This window comes from Ovis aries, chromosome 18 (assembly GCF_016772045.2).
Source record: "Ovis aries strain OAR_USU_Benz2616 breed Rambouillet chromosome 18, ARS-UI_Ramb_v3.0, whole genome shotgun sequence".
NCBI lineage: Eukaryota > Metazoa > Chordata > Mammalia > Artiodactyla > Bovidae > Ovis > Ovis aries.
In genome coordinates this window covers 14,327,087-14,346,101 of record NC_056071.1, presented here as the reverse complement: position 1 = coordinate 14,346,101, position 19,015 = coordinate 14,327,087, and the positions used below count along the sequence as shown (strand labels likewise).

Sequence of the window (19,015 nt, the reverse complement as noted above, 5' to 3'; positions counted from 1 at the left end):
GGGGTCACCGGAGGCTGTCTTAAGCACTGCCCACCAAACTGTTGCTTAGTCGCTCCAGTCCTGTCTGATTCTCTGTGATCCCATGGACTAGAGCCGGCCAGGCTCCTCTGTCCTTGGGATTCTCTAGGCAAGAATACTGGAGCAGGTTGCTGTTTCCCTCTCCAGGGAACCTTCCCGACCCTGGGATTGAACCCCCTATGTCTCCTGTAGCTCTTGCACTGGCAGACAGATTCTTTACTACTAGCGCCGCCTGGGACCCCACCGTGAAAGTGAAAGTGAAGTCACTCAGTCGTGTCTGACTCTTTGTGACCCCACCATATGTGGTCACAACTCAACCACACGCCTGCAGAAGGGCGCTGTGTTCCCGTGCAACTTAGCCGAGAAGCCACGTTTCCTTCCTCTCTGAAAACAGTGTGGGAAGCCATTCCCCTTCTTCTCATCCTGATCTATTCCCAGGATCAATAAGAACTCTCAGTCCTCCGGTTCTCCATTCATCATCTCTCGACAGTGCTAAATTTACTAATTCACCCCAAAGACATTATGTGGTTTTAAATCCAATCAAGTCACTTTGTGATTCACTCCATTAATTCCACTGATATATTTACTTGTAACTAATGATGTTACAAATTTCCAAACGGAGGGGGAAAAAAATCAAATGCAGCCTTATTTATTCTTTTAGAGCACTGGGTCTGTTCAGGAAGTGATTGAACGCTGCAGTTTTATAGCTTTGGGTCGGCCCTTTGGTCCTATTCCTAGCGAGTGGTATGAGGGGTTGACCTGGTCAGAGAAACCACACAGGTGAGAGTCAGCTCTCATCTTGCCTCTATGGACAAAAAGCCCACTTCTGCCCTGCACCAAAAGCAGGACAGGACAGGAGTCTCGAAGGAAGGGAAGGAAGAGGGAACCTCCCAGAGCATTGGGAAGGCTGCCTGGGATGAGAAGGCAAGTATCCAGGCAGCCAGTTTTGCCCTCAGCATATCGGCAGGGCTTCCTTGGATCCAGGCCTGTGGAATACCAGCATCCCTGAGCCAGAAAGAACCTCAGACTTCAGTCTGTTCCAACTCTTGCATTTTATAGACAAGAAAACTGATTCCTAGAGAAGTATGGGCATACTAAGTCACTTCAATTGTGTCCAACTCTTTGTGACCCCTATGGATCGTAGCCTGCCAGGGTCCTCTGTCCATGGGATTCTCCAGGCAAGAACACTGCAGTGGGTTTCCATGCCCTCCTCCAGGGGATCTTCCTGACCCAGGGATCAAACCCGGGTGTCTTGCGGCTCCTGCCATGGGAGGTGGATTCTTTAGTACTTACGCCACCTGGGAAGGGGTGTACCCAATCTGAGAAGTGTATCTATAGAAAACCCAGATCCATGAGCAAGTGGGTGGGTGTTTCCACTTTAAGACCCCGCCCCCTTGCTAAGGTTCCTATTGGGAATGAAATAACATCTTTTCCTCAGAGCCTGGAGTGGCCGAGAGGCACACGGGTGGCTGGAGCGGGCACCGCCTGTCCACTCGCAGTCCACTGGGTAGCCATTCCTTTGCTCAGGCTGGGGTGTCATCCCCGCCCATTCTGCGCCACACCTGTCCTGACCCTTCAGGCCCGGGTGAGGCAGTGGCATCCGTGGTCCTCTGCTCACTGGCAGTTTGAAGCCTCCGGTGCCTGAGATAGACAGGTGTGTTTCCATTCCGTCTGAGCATCCTGCTGATGGCCGCCACCCCCTCATGAGTAACAGCGGACTTCCGATCTGATGAGACTCTAGGGACAGATGGATGCCTGTAAGTCATCCTCTTTGTCTGCCTCCTTTCCGCAGGCTCCAGGAGGGCTGGTGCAGCTCTTTACCAGCAGAGGGCACAGGAATACAATTTATTCTGTTAGGAGCCACTCAGAATCCCAGTTTGCAGTGTGTTAAGTCTCTTCATTCATGTCCGACTCGGCGACCCCATGGACCGTAGCCCGCCAGGCTCCTCTGTCCCTGGGATTCTCCAGGCACTACTGGAGCGGGTTGCCATGCCCTCCTCCAGGGCTCCTCTCTGTTTAGGGACCAAACTCGCATCTCTTATGTCTCCTGCACTGGCAGCAAGTTCTTTACCACTAGCACCACCTGGGAAGCCCCCCAGATTGTAGTTTTTCCCCTCTTGTACCTGAAACTTGTCACTCTGTCTATGAGTGGATCGGTGCTGTATTTCAAGGACCAGGTTTTCAGTTCTCTCAGGATGACCCTTCCCTGTCTTCCTCACCAACTAAGACAGAGCACCTCTGTAGGGCTGTGCACCCTTCAGGAATGCACAGGCCACACACACAGCCATGTGTTTCTGAAATTCCAGCGGAGAGCTGGGCAAGGGACTGGGAAGAGCAGTAGCCTGCGAATTGTGTAAGGTGGGCAAGGCCGGTCCCTGGAAGGCCCTTGTTCTGGGGCATCTAGAAAAGAGACAGTGGCTTCCACCAGGCAGCAACTGAGGAATTGTTCAGTCACTCAGTCTTGTCCAACTCTTTGCGACCCCGTGGAGTTCAGCATGCCAGGCTTCCCTGTCCTTCACCATCTCCTGGAGTTTACTCAAACTGCCATTCAACAATCTCATCCTCTGTTGTCCCCTTCTCCTCCTGCCCTCAATCTTTCCCAGCATCAGAGTATTTTCCAATGAGTCAACTCTTCACATCAGATGGCCAAAGTACTGGAGTTTCAGCTTCAACATCAGTCCTTCCAGTGAACACCCAGTCCTTCCAGTGAACACCCAGGACTGATCTCCTTTAGGATGGACTGGTTGGATCTTGCAGTCCAAGGGACTCTCAAGAGTCTTCTCCAGCACCACAGTTCCAAAGCATCAATTCCTCGGCACTCGCCTTCTTAATGGTCCAACTTCACATTTTGTACATGACTACTAGAAAAGCCACAATTTTGACCTTACAGAAAAGGCGAGGCACATGAGGGAGTCCATTGGAATCTGTGTGTTGATGAAGCTGGGGCATGCAGGGGAGGCAAGTGGTTGTCGGGACCAGCTGTGGAGCTGAGGTACACCCTGTGTACCTCCCCAGAGGTACTCAGACACAGGGATTCTGCCGTTGCTGCTGCCTGTCGTCTGCATGGGAGTGTGTGTGGCTCGTTTGACCCTTCTCCTTAACGATAGACACCTCCTTGCCCAGGCTAGTGGGGAGGGAATGATGGTGCCTGCAGAAGTTCCTTTCTGGAATGTGTTTGTAGGACTGAGATGAGTGAAGAGCAAGACATAGAAAAAAGAAGGACTTGGTGGTAGAGTGGGATACCAGCATCCCTGAGCTGGGAAGAACCTCAGGCAGAATTCTCTTCCAAGTCTTGCTTTTCATAGACAAGGAAACTGACGCCTAGAGAGAGGATAGGATGTGCCCAGTCCAAGAGGTGTACGTATAGAAAAGCCCGACCACTCTTCACAGTGGAGGCTTCACAGACTGATGCCAGCCGTGAACTCACTAATACTTGAAGCCATACATCGGGCGCCTCATTGGAACTACGGAGCATTCCTGTGAGAGGGTGGGTCCTAATCTCAGCCCATTAACACCCTGACCCCTGGGCCATGGACCGATAGTGGTCCTATTAATACCAGGCCACCCAGCAGGAGGTAAGCTCCAACTGTATTTATAGCTGTTCCCCATCACTCACAGCCCCCACATCCATGAAAAAGTCATCTTACCTGAAACCAGTGCCTGGTACCAAAAAGCCTGGAGGCCGCTGCACTAACAGATGAGGTGGCCTCCTGCAGTGATTATGAGTTCTGAGTTCAAACATGGGGACCATACCTTCACTCAGATCCCAGTTGGACCCATACGGGCTGTGTGATCCTGGGGACATTTGTCCTCATGGGTCTGTGTGTGGATGACATGAGTTAATCTCACAGAGCAGTTGACACAGTGCCTGGGGGTTAGTGAACACACAGTATAATTAGGTGTCACGAGGGAAAGAGACTGAACTTACTTCCATAGATACTAGGAGTCAAAGCTCAGGCCAGTCTGACCGCAGTTGGGCAGCTCACTTCCCTGAAACATCTCCAGGTGTTTAACTAGAAGGCTGCCCCCTTTTGTGAACAGAGGCTTTGCTGAGATGACCTGGCTTGGCCAACACGGCCGTATAACACGGCCTCAGGCCCCCCAAAGCCCGCCTTGCCACAGCTGCACAGCGTCTGCAGCTGCCAAAAGGCAGATTCATCTACTGGCTTCATAAAAATGTTGACGAGCAAAGACCCCTCCAATTCTGGCTGCTGCCGCCAGATTCCTTCATGTTGGACTAATTAGCCCAGCAGCTGGGGTTCGGAACAGTCCATGCTGCCCTCCACCCTCAGCTCCTCCCTGCCTCCAGCTTCTAATTCGGTCTATAACGTAATGATACTCTTGGAATTCTTGAGTCCCATAGCTACAGTTTTGCAAAATAGGTTAGAAAAATAGGTAAATGGACTGAAGGGAAAAAAAAAGAAAAACTTCTCAGAGAGCCATACTATTGCTTACACATCAGTATGGCCCCAGACTAAGTAAATATTCCCACTTCGCTTTGATCTGTTCTTCTCACGGTCTTGGTATCCCCATGGGTGGCTTGGTTAGTTAGTTAGTTTTCAACTGGTTTAAACTTGTTGCTGGGAAGTTCTTTTTTTGAACCTACAATGGTAGCAGTCCTTGGAACTGGAGGGAAATCTCAACAAAGCCCATATGTTTATGTGACCTTCAGCAGAGGGGAAAGCAGCTGCTGAAAGCTTGTTCAGTTCACCCAACGAAACCACAAAGCCCTCCCAACCTTGGATTCCGAGAGTAGAAGAGTCAGAGCAATGAGTTGCATAAGTCAGGAATCCTAACAAGCCTGCTCCACTGTGGCTCAGTGGTAAAGAATCTGCCCACCGATGCAGGAGACGTGGCTTTGACCGCTGAGTCAGGAAGATAACCTGGAGAAGGAAGTGGCAACCCATTGCAGTATTCTTGCCTGGGAAGTCCTGTGGACAGAGAACCCTGGCAGGCTACAGTTTGTGGAATCACAAAAGAGTCGGACAACACTGAGTGACTAGTCAGAAACAATAACCAGCCTGCAGACACCTGTGCAAAGGCAGACCCACGTGCACTGACCTCACGGTGACCCGGGTGTGGCTCGCCCTGCTCCCTCTGCTCCTTCCCAGCATTTTTTTCTTGGTGCCTGAAATGACCAACAGGCAGGCAAGTGACTGGAGGGAGCTTAGCCAGGGTATTCACACAGTCTCCTGGGGATGCCAGGCATTTGCACAGCCCAGGTCCCTGATTCCATCCCCATCCTTTTCAATATCTTTCTTTATCCACAGTTCTAGATTCATTGGCAATTTGATGCATTCTGAGTAAATGAGACAAACTGATGTTCTTCACTTGTATTCTGAGCATCCTCCTAAGAGCAGCCTTTGTCAAAAGGCTGAAACTGCAGCCATGTTTAAAATCAAAACACTAATTAGAACCAGACAGAAAGAAAAATAGGTTTGCACACCTTGCCCTCTACCTGGACCTAAAAGAATACCTTTGTTATACAAGCCTACCTGGGGCCGCTTTTCTTAAAAGTTAGGAATTTTTATTGCCTAAGATGTGGGTTCAGTCCCTGGGTGGGGAAGATCCCCTGGAGGAGGGCATGGCAACCCACTCCTGTATTCTTGTCTGGAGAATCCCATGGACAGAGGAGCCTGGCGGGCTACAGTCCATGGGGCTGCAAAGAGTTGGACAAGACTGAAGTGACTTAGCACATACGTGCGCACACAAGCCATTTGTACCAGTCAGGGTAGGCTGAGTTATGCTGCAGTAACAAACACCCTCAAGATGTCAGTGACTTGGGAATACTAAAGACTTATTTCCTGCTTGTGTTATATACCCAAGTCAGGTCAGCAAGAATATTTTGTTCATTATAGCTTCTTAGGCATCATTTTTGGGAGAACTCCACATGCTTCACAATCAAGCAGGAAAAAAAGAGCATAGGAGTCATGCACCAGCTTATATATATTGCCACATGGAAGTGACATGTGTCTCCTCACTCACATTTGACTGGCAAAACTCTGTGGTGCCTGGCCACACCTAACACCACAGGAAGGGAGGTGAGATCCTCATTCTCAGAGGAGGAGACGCACATGCAGATGTGGGGTAATGTTACCACACATGCTTTGCCAGTCCACGTAGAGAACTCCCCTTCAACGTCAGTAATGCTTGTTGTCATTGTTCAGTCGCTCAGTCATGTCCAGCTCTGTGTGACCCCGTGGACTGCAGCACACCAGGCTTCCCCATCCTTAACCATCTCCCAGAGCTTGATCAAACTCATGTCCATCAAGTCGGTGATGCCATCCAACCATCTCATCCTCCGCCACCCCCTTTTCCTCCTGCCCTCAGTCCTTTCCAGCATCAGAGTCTTTTCCAATGAGTCAGCTCTTTGCATCAGGTGACCAAAGTATTGGAGCTTCAACATCAGTCTTTCCAATGGATATTCAGGGTTGATTTCCTTTAGAATGGACTGGTTGGATCTCCTTGCAGTCCAAGGGACTCTCAGGAGTCTTATTCAGCATCACAGTTCAAAAGCATCAATTCTTTGGTGCTCAGCCTTTATGGTCCAGCTCTCACATCTGTACATGAGTACTGGAAAAAACCACAGTTTTGACTATATGGACCTTTGTTGACAAAGTGGTGTCTCTGCTTTTTAGTATGCAATCTCGGTTTGTCATAGCTTTTCTTTCGATAATGCTGAGTTGTGACAATTGCCAGACCAGAGGGGGTGATAGTTTCAATGGCCAAGAGGCCTCTTAAAAATACTATTCATTGTTGAGATAGGTAGAATAAGGAAGTGCCTCAGAAAAATGAAATTGAATGATCGGCAGAGATGTGGGTGGACCTAGAGTCTGTCATACAGAGTGAAATAAGTCAGAAAGAGAAAAATATCACATATTAATGTATGTCCATGAAATCTAGAAAACAGATACAGGTGAACCTATTCTCAGGGCAGGAATAGAGACATACCTGTAGAGAACATCCATGTGGACGTGGGGTGGGGGGGGGAGGGTGGGACAGACGGAGAGACTAGCGTTGATTTGTACACACTGTTATGTGTGAAACAGATCTATAGTGGGAATCTGCTTTAGAGCACAGGGAGCCCAGCTCGATGCTCTGCGATGACCTAGAGGGGTTGGCAGGGGTAGAGGGGTGGGAGGGAGTGGATACATGTGTACATATGGCTGATCTACTTCATTGTACAGCAGAAACTAACGCATCATTGTAAAGCAGCTATGTGTGTGTGCTAAGTCCCTTCAGTCTGGTCTGACTTATTGTGACCCTGCGGACTGTAGCCCTTCAGGCTCCTCTGTCCATCGGATTCTCCAGGCAAGACTACTGGAGTGGGTTGCCATGCCCTCCTCCAGGGGATCTTCCCAACCCAGGGATCGAACCCTGGTCTCTTATGTCTGCTGCACTGGCAGGCAGGCCCTTCACCGCTAGCGCCATCTGGCAAGCCCATAAAGCAACTCGGCTTCAATTTTTACAAATTTGAAAAAGAAAAGATGTGTCTCAGGCTGGTGTCAAGCATTCACTGTCTCCACAAGAGCCCCCCAGAACCGGGCTGAAGCTCTGCTCATGAGGCCGGCCAGTCCTGAAGGCAGCCCGCTCCAAGGCTGAGTGGTTTGTTCTCAACCTGTTATTTCTCTCCCTGCCACCGTCCACTGGATAATTGAAACAGAGGGGAAAAAAATCAATGCTTCCCAGAATAGTCAGCCGTGATTTTCCTGGTTCTTCAGATCCCTGCCTTCTGCAGACCCACCCACCTGCCCCTTCCGAAGCGCTGGTGTGCGCTGATGCTGTCACAGGTGGGTACTAGCCCTGTCTCAGGAACTGCGAGCACACCCTGGCTTTCTGCCTGCAGACACAAGCCCGCAGGGAGCGAGTTGCCTCACCTTTCACACAAACACCCGCCTCCCCCAGGGCCGCCCCTCTCCCAGGAGTCTTTTCTCCCATATAGCAGTCACTAACTTCCCATCTAAAATATGACTGTCCACATGCTTCGGATTTCCTTCTCCCAAACAGCTGCCAGGCTTTCTCTCCCCCTGCTGGCTCACATCTGGCAGCTTTACGGGACCCAGAGGCAAAGGAGGGAAATACTGTATTTCCCCTTTCCCGTCTTTTGTCTCCATTCAGTGCTTGGCAGCAGGTGAAGGAAAACAGTCAGGGATTGGTGCCAACAGTCTTGCTCAGCTCCAAAGTGGTGTGACTTCCTTTTCTCTTCTCCTGTTTGCATAAACATGCTTTCAACATCACCCTGTTTTTCTACACTGTACTCCTTTAAAAAAAAAAAAAAAAAAAAACCTGTACCTTTCGTTGGGTTTGAAGACCAAGCATTTTCACACCCCGATAGCAATGGAGACTGACACTGGTATGTGAGACTCCTGCTTGTTAATAGCCATCAGAAGACATGTAATTGTGCACTGCTGTTGTTTAGCCCCTAGGTTCTGTCCAACTCCTTGTGACCCCGCGGACTGTAGCCCACCAGGCTCCTCCGGCCGTGAGATGTCCAGGCAAGAATACTGGAGAGGGTTGTCATTTCCTTCACCAGGGGATCTTCCCCACCCAAGGATCAAACCCACGTCTCTTGCTTTGGCAGATGGATTATTTACCACTGAGCCACCAGGGAAGCCCAAATTGTGCATTAATGCCATGCAAAATTTCTCCATATAGGAATTTATTTTAAAAATACTGTTTATATCCAGTGACTGAGCTACTAGGAAGCTCTCCTCAGAAGTGTTGATATTAATAAAAAGATTAAAAAATACCTCAGTATATAAGATTTAAGAAACTAGCTAAAAATTTATGTAATCCCTAAAATGGAATATTACGTACCATTAATATAATGTGTGGTAATTTTGAGAGATCTTTACAATGCGTTGTTAAATGAAAAAAAATCTGTACCTTAAAATTCCCATTGACATAAATATATCCCTGAAAGTTCAAGATTAAGCGCCCCAATAGGTAAGAGCCTACTATGTGTCAGGAGATGCTGGTTCATTATCTCTCAGCCTGGTAACCACTGTCCTTGGCTATCTGTTGTCTTTATTTTGCAAATGATGAAACTGAGAGTCAGGGAGGGTGAGTCACTTTCCCAGCATCACAAGCTTGTAAGTAACAAGAGTGGGATTTAATATCACATGCTAGTAAGTAGAAATAATGAGATTCAGCCCCAGGCCCACTAGAGTGTACGCTCTCTCCTCTCCAGCATGTACCTGCACAAAAGCATCTGGTCCATTCAAGTGCCCTGGCTATTGCTGCTTGGTTGATGTCAAGGCCTCCAGGTTAGAGACCACCAGTGTTTTCCAAAGGCCAAGTTGCCACCCATCAGAAGAGCTGGTCGTCTTACCCGCTGCCCAGAGCAGAGGGATTATCCAATAAGAACCCTCTAGAGAGCTCAAAACAAAGGCCTGCCAGTCAAGAGGGAGAGAGCAGAGCCCTCGGCATCTGGATGCCTATGTTCTGGTCTTCAACTCTGTGGATGTAGGCAAGGCACTCAGCCTTTCCTGTTCCTTTTTTTATATATATAATTGTATTTATTTGGTGTTGGCTGTGCTGGGTCTTCGTTGCTGCACAGGCTTTTTCTCTAGTTGCCGCTAGGGGGGGGGCTACTCTCCATTTGCGGTGCATGGACTTCTCATTGCAGTGGCTTCTCTTGATGCGAAACATGGGCTCTAGGGCACGCGGGCTTCCGTAGTCATGGTTCCCAGTCTCTAGAGCACAAGCTCAGTGGTTCTGGCACACAGGCTTCGTTGCTTCGTGGCACGTGGGAGCTTACCAGACCAGGGATCCAATTTGTCTCCTGCACTGGCAGGCAGATTCTTTACCTTGGAGCCATCAAGGAAGCCCACACCCAGCCTTTCTAAGCCTTGATTTCTCCATCTGTATGAAACAGGGGCAATAAGAAAGAAAAGGCTCTACCTCGTAGGGTTGTGGGGAGGGTTGATTGGAACAGTTAAGAGTCCACTCCACATCGTTCCCGGTGCAGAGTGAGCCCTCGGCAGATGACGGCTGTCGTTCCCATCGCTGATAACTGAAGAGTCTGCAGGAAGAGCGCTTTAGGCATGGGGGAGTGCTCGCTCATCTGGTGACTGCAGTCATTTCTCTTCCCAAGCCCGTCCGTCCATCTGCCCAGGCCTGCAGCCTCGGTAGTTCTCAGCTCATTGGCTGTGTCCCAGATCGCTGAGATGAATTTCCTTCTGTGCTCCAGGGGCATGGGATCATCATCAAAGAGATATCTCTAAGTAGCTCACGTGGGAGTGCCCTGCTCTGCAAGGGAGATGTGGAAAAAGGGAAAGACATCTACCAAGGGGGCAACAGAAATGTACATCTTCTTGACTCCAGCTGGAAAGTCAAACAGGTCATAGTACTAGACGGCCACAACACTCACATAGAGCCTCATAGACTCACATGGTAGCACAGACACTGGCTACCGAGCTTTCAGTAGAGGACTGGCCCCCAGACCACAGGCCATCACGGAAGTTTGAATTAACTCATCCTCATCAGCTTCCCTGGTGGCTCAGCCGGTTAAGAATCCGCCTGCAATGCAGGAGATCTGGGTTCGATCCCTGGGTTGGAAAGATCCCCTGGAGAAGAGCATGGCTACCCACTCCAGTTCTCTTCCAGAAGAATTAGTCTATGGGGTCGCTAAGAGTCAGACATGGCTGAGCAACTAACACACACACACACACACACGCACGCACGCACGCAGCTTAGGAAAAGAACCCTCGCCATGAATACTAAGCTCACATCAATTAAGTGCTTAAGCATGCGCCAGACACTGTTCTGAGCACTTGGTGTCTGGTGTGGCTCATTTGATCTTCCGAACTCGATCAGGGTAAGTACCATCATAATAATCAGCATTCTACAGATCGGTCGACTGAGGCGTGGAGAGTTCAGATCGCTAGCCTGAGGTTGCACTGCAAAAAGTGGCCAGGGCTTCTTTTCAGGTATCCTGGCTCTTGGTTTCTATTCTGCACTGCCTTGTATGATCTGTGAACCAATTTAAGGCTGGGAGAGTGGGGTGTGGAAGGGGATCTCAGGGTAGCAGCTTTGTGGGGGGGGGAGGTGAGTGTGAATATCCATAGTAAAAACACACCCTTGAATGATTAATGTTTCTGTCCCCCTGTACTTTTGTTAGCAGACCTTGGCAGCTCTGCCAAGTCAGTCAATGCCAGCCTAAATTCAGGGGGTGCCTGGCTTCTCACTGTGTTTGTTTAGACAGATACAAGCACGAAGTAGACAAGAAAATTAAGGAGGGAATGCGATCAGCCTTCAGCTTGGGGAAAACCAGAGCACAGCTAGGAGGCCGCAGGCTGCTTTGCCCACTGTCCACTCTTCCCCACCCCCCAGGCCATTTCCTGAGCCCCCGGCCTGTCTGTAGAGCTGATTGCAAGCCTCAGCCAAGTGCCCGGCCCTGCCGGGTGCTCTCCTGTTAACCACGCTGTTTCTGGTTGTTGCAGGTAACCTGGACATCACCCCAGACGACCCCCGCTGGATCGGAGCCTGGTGGGGTGGCTTTCTGCTCTGCGGTGCCTTACTCTTCTTCTCTTCCGTCTTGATGTTCGGGTTTCCACAGTCTCTGCCCCCGCACTCAGACCCCGCCCTGGAGAGCGAGCAGGCCATGCTCCCCGAAAGAGAATACGAGAGACCCAAACCCAGCAATGGGGTCCTGAGACACCCCCTGGAGCCAGACAGCAGCGCCTCCTGCTTCCAGCAGCTGAGAGGTAAGGACACCTCCTTCTCGAGGGACGCTCAGGACCGGATGCTGGGGGACTTGAAATAGAATCCCGTTGGTTTTACATGATCTGCCTTCCCTGGTCCTGTGCTTAACTGACCCCTGAGAAGTAAATGCACTTTATAAAGCAAAAACAAAGGGACTACCATTTATTGAAGGGGCAGCAGACGAGATCCTCCCAGCTGAGAGCCCAGTGGCTAACATTGCACCTGGTGTAGGATAAATATAAGTGTCTGTAGAAGGAAGAAAGTGGGGAGGGAAGGAGGGAGCCGGGTGTTTCACGCCCCCGCCCCCCACCCTGCGCCCGGCTTTGAACTCTTCCAGGCCACTTGCAAACACATGAAAGCAGGAAAAGGCTTTGAAGCTGGTTCTCTTTGCCTGATGCAGGCGCTCTTGAAAAGCCACATCCAGAGTGCATTTCCTTAGATTCTCTCTGGCCCTCCAGCCCCTCTATTAGAGATGAGAGCCATGTTCCTCTGGAAGGAAATATTAACTCAAGTCTTGATAACGAAGTCCCACTTCAGAGCGTGGCAAAACGTTCACCGTCGTTTTTAGAGGGAAAAGTGCATCTTTTTTTCACAAAGGAGACACAAACAGTGATGCAGGATGAAAATGAGGAGTACCCCCCCCCCGACACTCCCTGGTGCTTTCTATATTTGGCTCAGCCTCTTAGAGGTGAGGGTGATGACGGGGAGCCTCAAAGCTGCCCCCTCCCTACTTGAGAGAGATGTGCAGTGCTCCCTCATTCAAGGACGCCTTCTTGCTGGGTGTCCTGAAGAACGTGCTAGATTTGGGAAGCGGGCAGGAGCAAGGCTGGGGCGTTCCTTCTCGGTGAGGCTGGGGTGGGAAAGAAGTGGACGGTGACTTCTTTGCAGGAACCAGGCACGTGGCCTGGCCCGCCATCAGCAGTTGCCGCCTTGGGCTCGCAGTGCTTGCTTTAGAGGTCTGATGAGCAACTCTACTGAGCACTAATGAGGGGCACTGTCTCTGGAGATGCTTGAAAACGGCGGCAAGAGCCTCAGATGATCTTGAACTCAGATCCCCATCCCACCCTTCACCGGCCCTGTGGTTATTACCCGGTCCATGCTTCATCTCCACGAGCGTGGAGTTGTAACACGGTTCCTGGGTGACAGCCTGGTCTTGAGAATTCAGGCACTGCCTGTGGAGACTGTCTGTGAATACCACCTGGTAGCCAGGGAGGGATTCAAGGAACTGTGCTAATTCCCAGAAGATGCTAATTTAAGAACCCAGTGTCCTATTCGACTCCGTGTTCTGTGACGGCTTCTACCAAAGCCATAGCGTGGAATTGTCTGTGGATGATCTTAAGATACATCTCTCTAAGTATCAGAGCACACTGTTAGATGAGAAGGTGAGCGTTCGTTGCTCAGTCGTGTCTGACATGTTGCGACCCCATGGACTGTAGCCTGCCAGGCTCCTCTGTCCATGGAATTCTCCAGGCATGAATACTGGAATGGGCTGCCATTTCCTTCTCCAGGGGATCTTCCTGACCCAGGGATAGAACCTGAATCTCTCTCGCATTACAGGCAAATTCTTTACGTCTGAGCCATCAACTGTAAGTGTATTTTTTTATTAGATGAGAAAGCCACCTGCTTTGTATTTTCTGAGGTTGCCTTGGCTTAGAGTCTTAGGGGTCTGTGCTTTATAAAATAAGACTCCCCAAACAGGTCCCCTTCAGGAGCCCCTAGGTGGCTGGAGGGTGATACTTGCTGCCCCCCTGATAGCGCAGCTGGCCACAGCGTCCCAGGGACCAGATTCACGGCAACAGCTGGGGCTGGCGTGAGAGAGGGCCTTGCAGACACTCGGACCTATGTGGTGGCAGCCTGTCCAGGTATTAGGTTGGCAGTACAGTTCCTTTGGGTTTTCCTGTAACGTCTTAATGGCAAAACCTGAACAAACCTTTTGGCCAACCCAATATTTCCTCACCCAGGATGAGTTGCTTTCCTGAGGTTCTCATGGTAAGACAGATACCTGTAATCTCTTGCCTTTCATCTCTGGGGATAGACAGATTTTTTAAAAAAGATACAATTGTGCCATCAAAGAACTCACTATCCAGTGTAGGGACAGGCCAGCAAGCCAGCAAGGCGGCCTAAGGAGGTGACAGTGACAGCGCCAGGCAGCCCTGCATTATGGAAATACAACAGGCAAGGAAGGCAGGGCTTGGGTCGTCCCAGACAGAGCTGAGCCACGTCTGGAGGATGTCACAGCTTCAGAACACTCAGGCTCCGATCCAGTCTCTGGTTAGCCCATTTGTTAGTTCAGTCACCATTTTCTGAGACTCTGCCAAGCTCCAGGGACACAGGAGTGGGTGAAGAATCTGCCTGCAATGCCGGAGACCCAGGTTCAATCCCTAGATCGGGAAGATCTCCTGGAGAAGGAAATGGCAACCCACTCCAGTCTTCTTGCCTGGAGAATCCGATGGACAGAGGAGCCTGGGGGACTTCAGTCCACAGGGTCATAAGAGTCGGACACGACTTAGCAACTAAGTCACCAGCAGCAGGGACACAGCAGTGAGCAAGGAAGCGTACATGCTGGAGCTTATATGATAGGAGGGGAGGCCTGCAGTGGACAAAGCGGAAGCAGTGGCAGGGAGAGGGAGAGTGCTGGATGTACTGTGGCTGGCCGGGCAAGTATACAGATGGGCAGACAGGGCGGAGGCTCCCAGACCAGAGCCTCCACGGTTACAGCCCGTGTATATGTGGGCTCCCCTCCGATAATTAATGGGTTTTAATTTAGAATTAGTGACTCCCAGCGGCATCAGATCCAGTAACGGACCTAAAGGATGTCCCAGCAGGAGAGGAAGGCAGTGCATCTAGAAGAATCCCCAGGAGCCGGAGTCCGGTGGGGCGAGCTGTTATGGGAATCCACAAATTTTACACTTGCCGGCTCATGAAGACGGGGCCATGGTGGTTTAGAGCCTTCATTTTTTCCACCTGAGATGAAGTGTTTCCGCCACATGGACATTTCCAGCAAAAGCACCGCAGGATGCTGCCAGGCACTCCCAAACTCTTCAATCTGATTTGCAGTCTGGAAAGCCCAACTGGTCTGCATACAGCATGCAGCACGCTTCTGAGTACAGATAAGCTGAGCATTGTCGCGCATGTTGGAGAAGATGTCCTTTTCATTACAGGGGACTGGAATGCAAAAGTAGGAAGTCAAGAAACACCTGGAGTAACAGGCAAATTTGGCCTTGGAATACGGAATGAAGCAGGGCAAACATAAATAGAGTTTTGCCAAGAAAATGCACTGGTCATAGCAAACACCCTCTTCCAACAACACAAGAGAAGACTCTACACATGGACATCACCAGATGGTCAACACTGAAATCAGATTGAATATATTCTTTGGAGCCAAAGATGGAGAATCTCTATACAGTCAACAAAAACAAGACCAGGAGCTGACTGTGGCTCAGATCATGACCTCCTTATTGCCAAATTCAGACTTAAATTGAAAAAAATAAGGGAAAACCACTAGACCACTCAGGTATGACCTAAATCAAATCCCTTATGATTATACAGTGGAAGTGAGCAATAGATTTAAAGGCCTAGATCTGATAGAATGCCTGATGAACTACAGAATGAGGTTCATGATACTGTACAGGAGACAGGGATCAAGACCATCCCCATGGAAAAGAAATGCAAAAAAGCAAAATGGCTGTCTGAGAAGTCCTTACAAATAGCTGTGAAAAGGAGAGAAGTTAAAAGCAAAGGAAAAAAGGAAAGATACAAGCATCTGAATGCAGTGTTCCAAAGAATAGCAAAAAGAGATAAGAAAGCCTTCCTCAGCAATCAATGCAAAGAAATAGAGGAAAAGAATAGAATGGGAAAGACTAGAGATCTCTTCAAGAAAATTAGAGACACCAAGGGAACATTTCATGCAAAGATGGGCTCGATAAAGGACAGAAATGATATGGACCTAACAGAAGCAAAAGATGTTAAGAAGACGTGGCAAGAATACACAGAAGAACTATACAAAAAGATCTTCATGACCAAGATAATCACAATGGTGTGATCACTCACCTAGAGCCAGACATCCTGGAATGTGAAGTCAAGTGGGCCTTAGAAAGCATCACTATGAACAAAGCTAGTGGAGGTGATGGAATTCCAGTTGAGCTGTTTCAAATCCTGAAAGGTGATGCTGTGAAAGTGCTGCACTCAATATGCCAGCAAATTTGGAAAACTCAGCAGTGGCCACAGGACTGGAAAAGGTCAGTTTTCATTCCAATCTCAAATGCAATGCCAAAGAATGCTCAAATTACTGCACAATTGCACTCATCTCCCATGCTAGTAAAGTCATGCTCAAAATTCTGCAAGCCAGGCTTCAGCAATATGTGAACTGTGAACTTCCAGATGGTCAAGCTGGATTTAGAAAAGGCAGAGGAACCAGAGATCAAATTGCCAACATCTGCTGGATCATGGAAAAAGCAAGAGAGTTCCAGAAAACATCTATTTCTGCTTTCTTGACTATGCCAAAGCCTTTCACTGTGTGGTTCACAATAAACTGTGGAAAACTCTGAAAGAGATGGGAATACCAGACCACCTGACCTGCCTCTTGAGAAACCTATATGCCGGTCAGGAAGCAACAGTTAGAACTGGACATGGAACAACAGACTAGTTTCAAATAGGAAAAGGAATATGTCAAGGCTGTATATTGTCACCCTGCTTATTTAACTTCTATGCAGAGTACATCATGAGAATAGCTGGAGTGGAAGAAACACAAGCTGGAATCAAGATTGCCAGGAGAAATATCAATAACCTCAGATATGCAGATGACACCACCCTTATGGCAGAAAGTGAAGAGGAACTAAAAAGCCTCTTGATGCAAGTGAAAGAGGAGAGTGAAAAAGATGGCTTAAAGCTCAACATTCAGAAAACAAAGATCATGGCCTCTGGTCCCATCACTTCATGGGAAATAGTTGGGGAAACAATGGAAACAGTGTCAGACTTTATTTTGGGGGGCTCCAAAATCACTGCAGGTGGTGATTGCCGCCATGAAATTAAAAGACGCTTACTCCTTGGAAGAAAAGTTATGACCAACCTAGACAGCATATTCCAAAGCAGAGGACATTACTTTGCTGACTAAGGTCCGTCTAGTCAAGGCTATGGTTTTTCCTATGGTCATGTATGGATGTGAGAGTTGGACTGTGAAGAAGGCTGAGCGCCAAAGAATTGATGCTTTTGACCTGTGGTGTTGGAGAAGACTCTTGAGAGTCCCTTGGACTGCAAGGAGATCCAACCAGTCCATTCTGAAGGAGATCAGCCCTGGGATTTCTTTGGAGGGAATGATGCTAAAGCTGAAACTCTAGTGCTTTGGCCACCTCATGCGAAGAGTTGACTCACTGGAAAAGACTCTGATGCTGGGAGGGATTGGGGGCAGGAGAAGAAGGGGACGACAGAGGATGAGATGGCTGGATGGCATCACGGACTCGATGGATGTGAGTCTGAGTGAACTCCAGGAGTTGGTGATGGACAGGGAGGCCTGGCGTGCTGCGATTCATGGGGTTGCAAAGAGTCGGACATGACTGAGCGACTGAACTGAACTGAACTGACATGGATCTATAGGCTGCGGTTTCTCATTCATTTCATTTGAGCTTGCTGTTGTTCAGTCACTAAGCTGTGTCTGGCTTTCTGTGACCCCATGGACTGCAGCACTCCAGGGTTCCCTGTCCTTCACTATCTTCCAGAGTTTATTCAAACTCATATCCATTGAGTGGATGATGCCATCCAACCATCTCATCCTCTGTCATTCCCTTCCCTCCCGCCCTCAATCTTTCCCAGCATCAGGGTCTTTTCCAATGAGTCAGCACTTCACATCAGGTGGCCAAAGTATCGGAGCTTAAGCATCAGTCCTTCCAATGAATATTCAGGACTGATTTCTTTAGGATTGACTGGTTTGAGCTCCTCGCTCACCAAGGGACTCTCAAGAGTCTTCTCCAGCACCACAGTTCAACAGCATCAATTCCTCGGCACTCAGCCTTCTTTATGGTCTAGCTCTCACATCCGTACATGACTACTACTAAAGGGTTTCTAGTCCAGCCATCAACCTGTGTCTCCTGCCAAGCTCTCTATATAGCAAAGGTCCCTGAGAAGAGCTGGCATAAGAATAGCCACACCATCCCCCTCCCCGCTGGGACTGAAACACAGCCTCTTCTGCTCTGGGAGGGCCATATGGCTCCTCAGCTGGGTCTAAACCCAGCTCAGCCACTTCCTAATCATGCACCCTTAGCCATGCCATTCAACTCCCCTTGGTTTTACCATGTGGTGTCTGGTGTAACTTTACAGAAGCTGCATAAGGTCAATATTAGGACTTAGCTCTGTTTATAGGTTAACAGCAGTGGTCCCCAACCTTTTTGGAACTAGGTACAGGTTTCATCGAAGACACCAGTTTTCCAGTGACTCAAGCACATTGCATTTATCGTGCACTTTACTTCTATTATTGTTACATCAACTCCACCTCAGGTCATCAGGCGTTAGATCCCGGAGGCTGGGGACCCTGGTAGGACACAGAGCTCCTGTTCGGTGACAGAGGACTTCAAACCTGTGATCCCTTTCCAGTGCTCTCTCCCCTCAAAGCAGGGTTTGAAGGTCTGTTTCTACAAAGCTGGCCACCGGTTGGGTTTTGCTATGAGAAGGTGAGAGATGGAAAGCTCAGAATCTTTTCCAGAACTGTGTAGAAAAGCAGTCACTTCTTCCACAGCCCAGAAGTCCCTGTCTGGTGGTGACTGTCCCATAACCAGTTCACAAAGCAGGCAGCTGGCAAACAAATGCTCAGGCTCGTAAAACTCTAGCATCTCCCCCAAGTGGGAGCCTGTACATCCAAGACACGTTTTTGCCTCTCAGCTGTGCTATCAAATAACTTTTCCTTCCTGGCTCTAAGGCCCCTCATCTCTCATCTTGTTCTTCAGCACATTTGCTGGGTCACCTTTCAGGAGCCCCCACATCCCTCCCCTTGTGCTGTGTCCACTCCTCCCCCTGTCCAGGCTTCCCCGTCCTTCAGCATCTCCTGGAGCTTGCTCAAACTCATGTCCATCGAGTTGGTGATGCCATCCAACCATCTCATCCTCTGTTATCCCCTTCTCCTCCCACCCTCAGTCTTTCCCAGCATCAGGGTCTTTTCCAGTAAGTCAGCTCTTCCCATCAAGTGGCCAAAGGACTGGAGCTTCAGCTTCAGCATCAGTCCTTCCAATGAATGTTCAAGACTGATTTCCTTTAGGATGGACTGGTTGGATCTCCTTGCAGTCCAAGGGACTCTCAAGAGTCT

General features: G+C 49.3%; 1 protein-coding gene across 3 annotated transcripts in view; it reads left to right on the top strand.

The window, feature by feature from the left end:
• The window catches only part of SLCO3A1 (solute carrier organic anion transporter family member 3A1), a 404,171-nt gene that overhangs the window by 287,657 nt on the left and 97,499 nt on the right, over positions 1 to 19,015 (top strand). For all 3 annotated transcript variants that reach the window (XM_060401578.1, XM_027957049.2, XM_012098412.5), the window contains exon 4: positions 11,463 to 11,726. In XM_060401578.1, the coding sequence (XP_060257561.1) occupies positions 11,463 to 11,726 (264 nt within the window). The remainder of the gene's footprint in view (positions 1 to 11,462; positions 11,727 to 19,015) is intronic.